The sequence below is a fragment of the Salvelinus alpinus genome, chromosome 8, assembly GCF_045679555.1.
Source record: "Salvelinus alpinus chromosome 8, SLU_Salpinus.1, whole genome shotgun sequence".
NCBI lineage: Eukaryota > Metazoa > Chordata > Actinopteri > Salmoniformes > Salmonidae > Salvelinus > Salvelinus alpinus.
In genome coordinates, this window is record NC_092093.1 from 4,337,143 (window position 1) to 4,350,116 (window position 12,974).

Below are 12,974 nucleotides of genomic sequence, written 5' to 3' on the forward strand. Positions count from 1 at the left end.
AAGGGCTGTACTAGAGTAAAGGGCTATAGGTCTAGAGTAAAGGGCGATAGGCCTAGAGTAAAGGGCTATAGGTCTAGAGTAAAGGGCTGTAGGTCTAGAGTAAAGGGCTGTATGCCTAGAGTAAAGGGCTATAGGCCTAGAGTAAAGGGCTATAGGTCTAGAGTAAAGGGCTATAGGTCTAGAGTAAAGGGCTATAGGCCTAGAGTAAAGGGCTGTAGGTCTAGAGTAAAGGGCTGTACTAGAGTAAAGGGCTGTAGGTCTAAAGGGCTATAGGCCTAGAGTAAAGGGCTGTACTAGAGTAAAGGGCTATAGGTCTAGAGTAAAGGGCTATAGGTCTAGAGTAAAGGGCTATAGGCATAGAGTAAAGGGCTATAGGTCTAGAGTAAAGGGCTATAGGTCTAGAGTAAAGGGCTATAGGCCTAGAGTAAAGGGCTGTAGGTCTAGAGTAAAGAGCTGTACTAGAGTAAAGGGCTGTACTAGAGTAAAGGGCTATAGGTCTAGAGTAAAGGGCGATAGGCCTAGAGTAAAGGGCTATAGGTCTAGAGTAAAGGGCTGTAGGTCTAGAGTAAAGGGCTGTATGCCTAGAGTAAAGGGCTATAGGCCTAGAGTAAAGGGCTATAGGTCTAGAGTAAAGGGCTATAGGTCTAGAGTAAAGGGCTATAGGCCTAGAGTAAAGGGCTGTAGGTCTAGAGTAAAGGGCTGTAGGTCTAGAGTAAAGGGCTATAGGTCTAGAGTAAAGGGCTATAGGTCTAGAGTAAAGGGTGATAGGCCTAGAGTAAAGGGCTGTAGGTCTAGTGTAAAGGGCTATAGGTCTAGAGTAAAGGGCTATAGGCCTAGAGTAAAGGGCTGTAGGTCTAGAGTAAAGGGCTATAGGTCTAGAGTAAAGGGCTATAGGTCTAGAGTAAAGGGCTATAGGCCTAGAGTAAAGGGCTGTAGGTCTAAAGGGCTATAGGCCTAGAGTAAAGGGCTGTACTAGAGTAAAGGGTTATAGGTCTAGAGTAAAGGGCTGTAGGCCTAGAGTAAAGGGCTATAGGTCTAGAGTAAAGGGCTGTAGGCCTAGAGTAAAGGGCTGTAGGTCTAGAGTAAAGGGCTATAGGTCTAGAGTAAAGGGCTGTAGGCCTAGCGTAAACGGCTGTAGGTCTAGAGTAAAGGGCTATAGGTCTAGAGTAAAGGGCTATAGGTCTAGAGTAAAGGGCTATAGGTCTAGAGTAAAGGGCTATAGACCTAGAGTAAAGGGCTGTAGGCCTAGAGTAAAGGGCTGTAGGCCTAGAGTAAAGGGCTGTAGGTCTAGAGTAAAGGGCTATAGGTCTAGAGTAAAGGGCTGTAGACCTAGAGTAAAGGGCTGTAGGCCTAGAGTAAAGGGCTGTAGGTCTAGAGTAAAGGGCTATAGGCCTAGAGTAAAGGGCTGTAGGCCTAGAGTAAAGGGCTATAGGTCTAGAGTAAAGGGCTGTAGGTCTAAAGGGCTATAGGCCTAGAGTAAAGGGCTGTACAAGAGTAAAGGGCTGTAGGTCTAAAGGGCTATAGGCCTAGAGTAAAGGGCTGTACTAGAGTAAAGGGCTATAGGTCTAGAGTAAAGGACTATAGGTCTAGAGTAAAGGGCTATAGGCATAGAGTAAAGGGCTATAGGTCTAGAGTAAAGGGCTATAGGTCTAGAGTAAAGGGCTATAGGCCTAGAGTAAAGGGCTGTAGGTCTAGAGTAAAGAGCTGTACTAGAGTAAAGGGCTGTACTAGAGTAAAGGGCTATAGGTCTAGAGTAAAGGGCGATAGGCCTAGAGTAAAGGGCTATAGGTCTAGAGTAAAGGGCTGTAGGTCTAGAGTAAAGGGCTGTATGCCTAGAGTAAAGGGCTATAGGCCTAGAGTAAAGGGCTATAGGTCTAGAGTAAAGGGCTATAGGTCTAGAGTAAAGGGCTATAGGCCTAGAGTAAAGGGCTGTAGGTCTAGAGTAAAGGGCTGTAGGTCTAGAGTAAAGGGCTATAGGTCTAGAGTAAAGGGCTATAGGTCTAGAGTAAAGGGCGATAGGCCTAGAGTAAAGGGCTGTAGGTCTAGAGTAAAGGGCTATAGGTCTAGAGTAAAGGGCTATAGGCCTAGAGTAAAGGGCTGTAGGTCTAGAGTAAAGGGCTATAGGTCTAGAGTAAAGGGCTATAGGTCTAGAGTAAAGGGCTATAGGCCTAGAGTAAAGGGCTATAGGCCTAGAGTAAAGGGCTATAGGTCTAGAGTAAAGGGCTGTAGGCCTAGAGTAAAGGGCTGTAGGTCTAGAGTAAAGGGCTGTAGGTCTAGAGTAAAGGGCTGTAGGCCTAGAGTAAAGGGCTGTATGTCTAGAGTAAAGGGCTGTAGGTCTAGAGTAAAGGGCTGTAGGCCTAGAGTAAAGGGTTATAGGTCTAGAGTAAAGGGCTGTAGGTCTAGAGTAAAGGGCTGTAGACCTAGAGTAAATGGCTATAGGTCTAGAGTAAAGGGCTGTACTAGAGTAAAGGGCTGTAGACCTAGAGTAAAGGGCTGTAGGTCTAGAGTAAAGGGCTGTAGGTCAAGAGGAAAGGGCTATAGGCCTAGAGTAAAGGGCTAAAGGTCTAGAGTAAAGGGTTATAGGTCTAGAGTAAAGGGCTATAGGTCTAGAGTAAAGGGCTTTAGTCCTAGAGTAAAGGGCTGTAGGTCTAGAGTAAAGGGCTATAGGTCTAGAGTAAAGGGTTATAGGTCTAGAGTAAAGGGCTGTAGGCCTTGAGTAAGGGGCTGTACTAGAGTAAAGGGCTATAGGCCTAGAGTAAAGGGCTGTAGGTCTAGAGTAAAGGGTTATAGGTCTAGAGTAAAGGGCTGTAGGCCTAGAGTAAAGGGCTGTAGGCCTAGAGTAAAGGGCTGTAGGTCTAGAGTAAAGGGCTGTAGGTCTAGAGTAAAGGGCTGTAGGCCTAGAGTAAAGGGCTGTAGGTCTAGAGTAAAGGGCTGTAGGTCTAGAGTAAAGGGCTGTAGGCCTAGAGTAAAGGGTTATAGGTCTAGAGTAAAGGGCTGTAGGTCTAGAGTAAAGGGCTGTAGACCTAGAGTAAATGGCTATAGGTCTAGAGTAAAGGGCTGTACTAGAGTAAAGGGCTGTAGGTCTAGAGTAAAGGGCTATAGGTCTAGAGTAAAGGGCTATAGGTCTAGAGTAAAGGGCTATAGGCCTAGAGTAAAGGGCTATAGGCCTAGAGTAAAGGGCTATAGGTCTAGAGTAAAGGGCTGTAGGCCTAGAGTAAAGGGCTGTAGGTCTAGAGTAAAGGGCTGTAGGTCTAGAGTAAAGGGCTGTAGGCCTAGAGTAAAGGGCTGTATGTCTAGAGTAAAGGGCTGTAGGTCTAGAGTAAAGGGCTGTAGGCCTAGAGTAAAGGGTTATAGGTCTAGAGTAAAGGGCTGTAGGTCTAGAGTAAAGGGCTGTAGACCTAGAGTAAATGGCTATAGGTCTAGAGTAAAGGGCTGTACTAGAGTAAAGGGCTGTAGACCTAGAGTAAAGGGCTGTAGGTCTAGAGTAAAGGGCTGTAGGTCAAGAGGAAAGGGCTATAGGCCTAGAGTAAAGGGCTAAAGGTCTAGAGTAAAGGGTTATAGGTCTAGAGTAAAGGGCTATAGGTCTAGAGTAAAGGGCTTTAGTCCTAGAGTAAAGGGCTGTAGGTCTAGAGTAAAGGGCTATAGGTCTAGAGTAAAGGGTTATAGGTCTAGAGTAAAGGGCTGTAGGCCTCGAGTAAAGGGCTGTACTAGAGTAAAGGGCTATAGGCCTAGAGTAAAGGGCTGTAGGTCTAGAGTAAAGGGTTATAGGTCTAGAGTAAAGGGCTGTAGGCCTAGAGTAAAGGGCTGTAGGCCTAGAGTAAAGGGCTGTAGGTCTAGAGTAAAGGGCTGTAGGTCTAGAGTAAAGGGCTGTAGGCCTAGAGTAAAGGGCTGTAGGTCTAGAGTAAAGGGCTGTAGGTCTAGAGTAAAGGGCTGTAGGCCTAGAGTAAAGGGTTATAGGTCTAGAGTAAAGGGCTGTAGGTCTAGAGTAAAGGGCTGTAGACCTAGAGTAAATGGCTATAGGTCTAGAGTAAAGGGCTGTACTAGAGTAAAGGGCTGTAGACCTAGAGTAAAGGGCTGTAGGTCTAGAGTAAAGGGCTGTAGGTCAAGAGGAAAGGGCTATAGGCCTAGAGTAAAGGGCTAAAGGTCTAGAGTAAAGGGTTATAGGTCTAGAGTAAAGGGCTGTAGGCCTAGAGTAAAGGGTTATAGGTCTAGAGTAAAGGGCTGTAGGTCTAGAGTAAAGGGCTGTAGACCTAGAGTAAAGGGCTGTAGGTCTAGAGTAAAGGGCTGTAGGCCTAGAGTAAAGGGTTATAGGTCTAGAGTAAAGGGCTGTAGGTCTAGAGTAAAGGGCTGTAGGTCTAGAGTAAAGGGCTATAGGTCTAGAGTAAAGGGCTGTACTAGAGTAAAGGGCTGTAGGTCTAGAGTAAAGGGCTATAGGTCTAGAGTAAAGGGCTATAGGTCTAGAGTAAAGGGCTATAGGTCTAGAGTAAAGGGCTATAGGCCTAGAGTAAAGGGCTATAGGCCTAGAGTAAAGGGCTATAGGTCTAGAGTAAAGGGCTGTAGGCCTAGAGTAAAGGGCTGTAGGTCTAGAGTAAAGGGCTGTAGGTCTAGAGTAAAGGGCTGTAGGCCTAGAGTAAAGGGCTGTATGTCTAGAGTAAAGGGCTGTAGGTCTAGAGTAAAGGGCTGTAGGCCTAGAGTAAAGGGTTATAGGTCTAGAGTAAAGGGCTGTAGGTCTAGAGTAAAGGGCTGTAGACCTAGAGTAAATGGCTATAGGTCTAGAGTAAAGGGCTGTACTAGAGTAAAGGGCTGTAGACCTAGAGTAAAGGGCTGTAGGTCTAGAGTAAAGGGCTGTAGGTCAAGAGGAAAGGGCTATAGGCCTAGAGTAAAGGGCTAAAGGTCTAGAGTAAAGGGTTATAGGTCTAGAGTAAAGGGCTATAGGTCTAGAGTAAAGGGCTTTAGTCCTAGAGTAAAGGGCTGTAGGTCTAGAGTAAAGGGCTATAGGTCTAGAGTAAAGGGTTATAGGTCTAGAGTAAAGGGCTGTAGGCCTAGAGTAAAGGGCTGTACTAGAGTAAAGGGCTATAGGCCTAGAGTAAAGGGCTGTAGGTCTAGAGTAAAGGGTTATAGGTCTAGAGTAAAGGGCTGTAGGCCTAGAGTAAAGGGCTGTAGGCCTAGAGTAAAGGGCTGTAGGTCTAGAGTAAAGGGCTGTAGGTCTAGAGTAAAGGGCTGTAGGCCTAGAGTAAAGGGCTGTAGGTCTAGAGTAAAGGGCTGTAGGCCTAGAGTAAAGGGTTATAGGTCTAGAGTAAAGGGCTGTAGGTCTAGAGTAAAGGGCTGTAGACCTAGAGTAAATGGCTATAGGTCTAGAGTAAAGGGCTGTACTAGAGTAAAGGGTTATAGGTCTAGAGTAAAGGGCTGTAGGTCTAGAGTAAAGGGCTGTAGGTCAAGAGGAAAGGGCTATAGGCCTAGAGTAAAGGGCTAAAGGTCTAGAGTAAAGGGTTATAGGTCTAGAGTAAAGTGCTATAGGTCTAGAGTAAAGTGCTATAGGTCTAGAGTAAAGGGCTTTAGTCCTAGAGTAAAGGGCTGTAGGTCTAGAGTAAAGGGCTATAGGTCTAGAGTAAAGGGTTGTAGGTCTAGAGTAAAGGGCTGTAGGCCTAGAGTAAAGGGCTGTACTAGAGTAAAGGGCTATAGGCCTAGAGTAAAGGGCTGTAGGTCTAGAGTAAAGGGTTGTAGGTCTAGAGTAAAGGGCTGTAGGCCTAGAGTAAAGGGCTGTAGGCCTAGAGTAAAGGGCTGTAGGCCTAGAGTAAAGGGCTGTAGGCCTAGAGTAAAGGGCTGTAGGCCTAGAGTAAAGGGCTGTAGGCCTAGAGTAAAGGGCTGTAGGCCTAGAGTAAAGGGCTGTAGGCCTAGAGTAAAGGGCTGTAGGCCTAGAGTAAAGGGCTGTAGGTCTAGAGTAAAGGGCTGTAGGTCTAAAGTAAAGGGCTGTAGGCCTAGAGTAAAGGGATATAGGTCTAGAGTAAAGGGCTGTAGGTCTAGAGTAAAGGGCTGTAGACCTAGAGTAAAGGGCTATAGGTCTAGAGTAAAGGGCTATAGGTCTAGAGTAAAGGGCTGTAGACCTAGAGTAAAGGGCTGTAGGTCTAGAGTAAAGGGCTGTAGACCTAGAGTAAAGGGCTGTAGGTCTAGAGTAAAGGGCTATAGGCCTAGAGTAAAGGGCTATAGGTCTAGAGTAAAGGGCTGTAGGTCTAGAGTAAAGGGCTGTAGGCCTAGAGTAAATGGCTTTAGTCCTAGAGTAAAGGGCTGTAGGTCTAGAGTAAAGGGCTGTAGGTCTAGAGTAAAGGGCTATAGGTCTAGAGTAAAGGGCTGTAGACCTAGAGTAAAGGGCTGTAGACCTAGAGTAAAGGGCTGTAGGCCTAGAGTAAAGGGCTGTAGGCCTAGAGTAAAGGGCTGTAGGCCTAGAGTAAAGGGCTGTACTAGAGTAAAGGGCTATAGGCCTAGAGTAAAGGGCTGTAGGTCTAGAGTAAAGTGTTATAGGTCTAGAGTAAAGGGTTATAGGTCTAGAGTAAAGGGTTATAGGTCTAGAGTAAAGGGCTATAGGTCTAGAGTAAAGGGCTATAGGTCTAGAGTAAAGGGCTGTAGGTCTAGAGTAAAGGGCTGTAGACCTAGAGTAAAGGGCTGTAGGCCTAGAGTAAAGGGCTGTAGGCCTAGAGTAAAGGGCTGTAGGCCTAGAGTAAAGGGCTGTACTAGAGTAAAGGGCTATAGGCCTAGAGTAAAGGTCTGTAGGTCTAGAGTAAAGTGTTATAGGTCTAGAGTAAAGGGCTGTAGGCCTAGAGTAAAGGGCTGTAGGCCTAGAGTAAAGGGCTGTAGGCCTAGAGTAAAGGGCTGTAGACCTAGAGTAAAGGGCTGTAGGCCTAGAGTAAAGGGCTGTAGGCCTAGAGTAAAGGGCTGTAGGCCTAGAGTAAAGGGCTGTAGGCCTAGAGTAAAGGGCTGTAGGCCTAGAGTAAAGGGCTGTAGGTCTAGAGTAAAGGGCTGTAGGTCTAGAGTAAAGGGCTGTAGGCCTAGAGTAAAGGGCTGTAGGTCTAGAGTAAAGGGCTGTAGGTCTAGAGTAAAGGGCTGTATGTCTAGAGTAAAGGGCTGTAGGTCTAGAGTAAAGGGCTGTAGGCCTAGAGTAAAGGGTTATAGGTCTAGAGTAAAGGGCTGTAGGTCTAGAGTAAAGGGCTGTAGACCTAGAGTAAATGGCTATAGGTCTAGAGTAAAGGGCTGTACTAGAGTAAAGGGCTGTAGACCTAGAGTAAAGGGCTGTAGGTCTAGAGTAAAGGGCTGTAGGTCAAGAGGAAAGGGCTATAGGCCTAGAGTAAAGGGATAAAGGTCTAGAGTAAAGGGTTATAGGTCTAGAGTAAAGGGCTATAGGTCTAGAGTAAAGGGCTTTAGTCCTAGAGTAAAGGGCTGTAGGTCTAGAGTAAAGGGCTATAGGTCTAGAGTAAAGGGTTGTAGGTCTAGAGTAAAGGGCTGTAGGCCTAGAGTAAAGGGCTGTACTAGAGTAAAGGGCTGTAGGCCTAGAGTAAAGGGCTGTAGGCCTAGAGTAAAGGGCTGTAGGCCTAGAGTAAAGGGCTGTAGGCCTAGAGTAAAGGGCTGTAGGCCTAGAGTAAAGGGCTGTAGGTCTAGAGTAAAGGGCTGTAGGTCTAAAGTAAAGGGCTGTAGGCCTAGAGTAAAGGGATATAGGTCTAGAGTAAAGGGCTGTAGGTCTAGAGTAAAGGGCTGTAGACCTAGAGTAAAGGGCTATAGGTCTAGAGTAAAGGGCTATAGGTCTAGAGTAAAGGGCTGTAGACCTAGAGTAAAGGGCTGTAGGTCTAGAGTAAAGGGCTGTAGACCTAGAGTAAAGGGCTGTAGGTCTAGAGTAAAGGGCTATAGGCCTAGAGTAAAGGGCTATAGGTCTAGAGTAAAGGGCTGTAGGTCTAGAGTAAAGGGCTGTAGGCCTAGAGTAAAGGGCTTTAGTCCTAGAGTAAAGGGCTGTAGGTCTAGAGTAAAGGGCTATAGGTCTAGAGTAAAGGGCTGTAGACCTAGAGTAAAGGGCTGTAGACCTAGAGTAAAGGGCTGTAGGCCTAGAGTAAAGGGCTGTAGGCCTAGAGTAAAGGGCTGTAGGCCTAGAGTAAAGGGCTGTACTAGAGTAAAGGGCTATAGGCCTAGAGTAAAGGGCTGTAGGTCTAGAGTAAAGGGCTGTAGGTCTAGAGTAAAGGGCTGTAGGCCTAGAGTAAAGGGCTGTAGGTCTAGAGTAAAGGGCTGTAGGTCTAGAGTAAAGGGCTGTATGTCTAGAGTAAAGGGCTGTAGGTCTAGAGTAAAGGGCTGTAGGCCTAGAGTAAAGGGTTATAGGTCTAGAGTAAAGGGCTGTAGGTCTAGAGTAAAGGGCTGTAGGCCTAGAGTAAAGGGCTGTAGGTCTAGAGTAAAGGGCTGTAGGTCTAGAGTAAAGGGCTGTATGTCTAGAGTAAAGGGCTGTAGGTCTAGAGTAAAGGGCTGTAGGCCTAGAGTAAAGGGTTATAGGTCTAGAGTAAAGGGCTGTAGGTCTAGAGTAAAGGGCTGTAGACCTAGAGTAAAGGGCTGTAGGTCTAGAGTAAAGGGCTGTAGGTCAAGAGGAAAGGGCTATAGGCCTAGAGTAAAGGGCTAAAGGTCTAGAGTAAAGGGTTATAGGTCTAGAGTAAAGGGCTATAGGTCTAGAGTAAAGGGCTGTAGGCCTAGAGTAAAGGGCTGTAGGTCTAGAGTAAAGGGCTGTAGGTCTAGAGTAAAGGGCTGTAGGCCTAGAGTAAAGGGTTATAGGTCTAGAGTAAAGGGCTGTAGGTCTAGAGTAAAGGGCTGTAGACCTAGAGTAAATGGCTATAGGTCTAGAGTAAAGGGCTGTACTAGAGTAAAGGGCTGTAGACCTAGAGTAAAGGGCTGTAGGTCTAGAGTAAAGGGCTGTAGGTCAAGAGGAAAGGGCTATAGGCCTAGAGTAAAGGGCTAAAGGTCTAGAGTAAAGGGTTATAGGTCTAGAGTAAAGTGCTGTACTAGAGTAAAGGGCTGTAGGTCTAGAGTAAAGGGCTGTAGGTCTAGAGTAAAGGGCTTTAGTCCTAGAGTAAAGGGCTGTAGGTCTAGAGTAAAGGGCTATAGGTCTAGAGCAGGGGTGTCAAACTCATTTCGCATCGTGGGCCACATACGGCCTAGGGAGATGTCAAGTGGGCCGGACCATTAAAATTATACCATACTCTGCTATAAATAACCAAAATATCATGTCTTTCCTTTGTTTTGGTGTAAAGAAGCACAAGAACATTAGGAAAATATTGAAATTTAATGAACTATCCTTTTACAAAACATTTCATGAAACACCTCATATTTCCTTAGACAAATGTGCAATTTACTTTTATCATTCACAAATATGCATTGCAACTGATCCCACTGATTGTACAAAGGCACAAAACTTTAATTGGTACTGAAAAATATAGTAATGCACTTTAAGATTAAATGAGACTTTTACTTGTTGCAAACACACCAAGCACGAAGGTTTTCCGTGCATCTCTGTAAATAAATAGGACGTGGTCCATTTTTCTTTGAAAATTCTACACTCCTTATCTACTTTTCTCCGTTTGGATAACGACATTTTGGCTAATGAGGGTGTAGCGGAGAGGTAGAGACCAAGGTATTAACAACGTCGTAACAAGCAGCAGATGGCGCATTGATACCGTCTGCTGTTTTCAGTCTGTCTCAGTGATGCGGCTTGTCTTCTACTCTGATGGAAAGAGTGCGCCCCTTAGCGGATAATCCATGAATTGCAGCGAATTAAAAATATTAATTCCATGTCTTTTATGCATTTTTTCCACTTTCAAATTATCCTGCGGGCCTGATCGAACCTCCTTGGGGGCCGGTTCCGGCCCGCGGGCCGTATGTTTGACACCCCTGGTCTAGAGTAAAGGGTTATAGGTCTAGAGTAAAGGGCTGTAGGCCTAGAGTAAAGGGCTGTACTAGAGTAAAGGGCTATAGGCCTAGAGTAAAGGGCTGTAGGTCTAGAGTAAAGGGTTATAGGTCTAGAGTAAAGGGCTGTAGGCCTAGAGTAAAGGGCTGTAGGCCTAGAGTAAAGGGCTGTAGGCCTAGAGTAAAGGGCTGTAGGCCTAGAGTAAAGGGCTGTAGACCTAGAGTAAAGGGCTATAGGTCTAGAGTAAAGGGCTGTAGACCTAGAGTAAAGGGCTGTAGGTCTAGAGTAAAGGGCTATAGGCCTAGAGTAAAGGGCTATAGGTCTAGAGTAAAGGTCTGTAGGTCTAGAGTAAAGGGCTGTAGGCCTAGAGTAAAGGGCTATAGGTCTAGAGTAAAGGGCTATAGGTCTAGAGTAAAGGGCTGTAGGCCTAGAGTAAAGGGCTGTAGGCCTAGAGGGCTGTACTAGAGTAAAGGGCTGTAACCTTCTATAAATCAGGTGACATGATGAACTGTGCACATTAGCCTCCAGATAGCAGGTAGCAGCAGGTCTCTCTGGTTTACCCAGCGGACATAGAGGAGTGCTCTGACGCAGAGAAACCCAGTCGACTGCACCGGTGGCTTTAATAGGCTACACTACACACAACCTTTACCACAGTGGTATTCAAAGTCGGGGTCGTGGGCTCGCTGGGGGACTGCAGTGGGGTCCACCCCACACACAAAAAAAACGCTTTTTATTTTTTTCGGAACAAATAATGAAGAGTACAGTTTATTGTATGGGACAATATACAAACGTATTTGAGAAAGATAATTTTTTTAAATACAGTTTTTTTTTAAAGTAAATATATTTATTGGTTTCTCTTGATTTTGATTTTGATAAGAGATGAAAATGTCATGAATTGAAGGTTATTTGTAAAAATCTAAATGTACAGATTTTAAGGTTTTATTTTGGGGTGGGGTCCCCCCTGAAAAAGTTTGAATAACATTGCTTTCCAATAATGCCCTTTCTCAGTCTATTATTTTCGTCCAATAATTTGAATGTAAAAAAATGTATATTATACAATTATATACGTCTTGTTTATAATGCCATTCACACCAAATTGCGAAATATCATCTTGCCACAATCCGTCAATTATTTATTCGGTACAGGTTAGATTTTTTTCGTATTTTTGCAAGCTGTTGACCAATAGAAAATGGTAATTTCCTTTCAAATCCATGAAGGGAAGTGAACAAGTTTAATCTTTGGTAGATAGGAGAGGTTATCGGGCTAACTACCTTCGTCTTTGTGTCTGATCTCTGTGTCGTCCTGAAGATCCTCGTCTACCCACGGTCGGGCCTCGGCCTTGGGCTTCCACTCGGGTTTCACTGCCTTGTTCTCCTCCTTCTTCTGAGAGCTTTTGAACAGAAAAACTAGGATCACGCATAAAACAGCCACAAACACCGGCGTGAGAGTGGAGAGAAGGGCCATGCTGACTGACGGTAATACTCTGAACACAACTGATAGAAACAGACAGTCTGCCAGCAAGGCGGCGTTCCGCTGCTCAATGGATCTCTTTCCTCCCACACTGCACCCTATTCCCTATCTAGTGCACTATTTTGAAATGGGCCCATTAGGGCTCTGTTAGAAAGTAGTGCACTATGTAGGGAACAGTATGCCATTTTTGGACACAAGCCCTGGTTGCGAAACAGTCCGGAGTCAGGGGGAGTTGACTGGGTTAATCATCAAACAACGACGCATTGAACTACACTGCATGACTTAATAGGCTTTATTTCTAGATTATACATTAGGCCTATAACATCTATAGGGCTATAAATATAGGCTAATTTAAAAAGTCAGGAGCACCAATCAGTATTTAAGAAAACAGACTGATTTAAAATTGACGTTGATATAGTCTATAGCCTACATCTGGGTCGATAAAATGAAGTGTTCAGGATTTTTGAAAACATAACACATTTTCTGTAACACTTTTTAAATAACCTGGGGTAGGCCTAGCCCTTGATCGTCTCAGTCCCACTTGATCGTCTCAGTCCCACTTGATCGTCTCAGTTTCACTTGATCGTCTCAGTCCCACTACATTACACATCAGAGTCGTTGGGCGAAGGCGTCTTCAGTAGAGGTGTGTCTTGGTCAGACACTGCTACAGTGTAGTTTAGTAGGATGGAGGCTCCATAGCTGTATGGATCTGTAACTGCTACAGTGTAGTTTAGTAGGATGGAGGCTCCATAGCTGTATGGATCTGTAACTGCTACAGTGTAGTTTAGTAGGATGGAGGCTGTATGGATCTGTAACTGCTACAGTGTAGTTTAGTAGGATGGAGGCTCCATAGCCGTATTGATCTGTAACTGCTACAGTGTAGTTTAGTAGGATGGAGGCTCCATAGCTGTATGGATCTGTAACTGCTACAGTGTAGTTTAGTAGGATAAAGGCTGCTGTATGGATCTGTAACTGCTACAGTGTAGTTAGTAGGATGGAGGCTCCATAGCTGTATGGATCTGTAACTGCTACAGTGTAGTTTAGTAGGATAAAGGCTGTATGGATCTGTAACTGCTACAGTGTAGTTTAGTAGGATGGAGGCTGTATGGATCTGTAACTGCTACAGTGTAGTTTAGTAGGATGGAGGCTCCATAGCTGTATGGATCTGTAACTGCTACAGTGTAGTTTAGTAGGATGGAGGCTCCATAGCTGTATGGATCTGTAACTGCTACAGTGTAGTTTAGTAGGATGGAGGCTCCATAGCTGTATGGATCTGTAACGGCTACAGTGTAGTTTAGTAGGATGGAGGCTCCGTAGCTGTATGGATCTGTAACTGCTACAGTGTAGTTTAGTAGGATGGAGGCTCCATAGCTGTATGGATCTGTAACTGCTACAGTGTAGTTTAGTAGGATGAAGGCTCCATAGCTGTATGGATCTGTAACTGCTACAGTGTAGTTTAGTAGGATGGAGGCTGTATGGATCTGTAACTGCTACAGTGTAGTTTAGTAGGATGGAGGCTCCATAGCTGTATGGATCTGTAACTGCTACAGTGTAGTTTAGTAGGATGGAGGCTGTATGG

At 45.2% G+C, this 12,974-nt stretch overlaps 1 protein-coding gene across 1 annotated transcript in view; it reads right to left on the reverse strand.

Moving 5' to 3' along the window:
* Positions 1-11,489, reverse strand: part of iyd (iodotyrosine deiodinase) — a 45,662-nt gene extending 34,173 nt beyond the window's left edge. The window contains exon 1 of the mRNA XM_071412449.1: positions 11,197-11,489. Coding sequence (XP_071268550.1) covers positions 11,197-11,389 — 193 coding nt within the window. The 5' untranslated portion in view covers positions 11,390-11,489. The remainder of the gene's footprint in view (positions 1-11,196) is intronic.
* Positions 11,490-12,974: the final 1,485 nt, after the last annotated feature.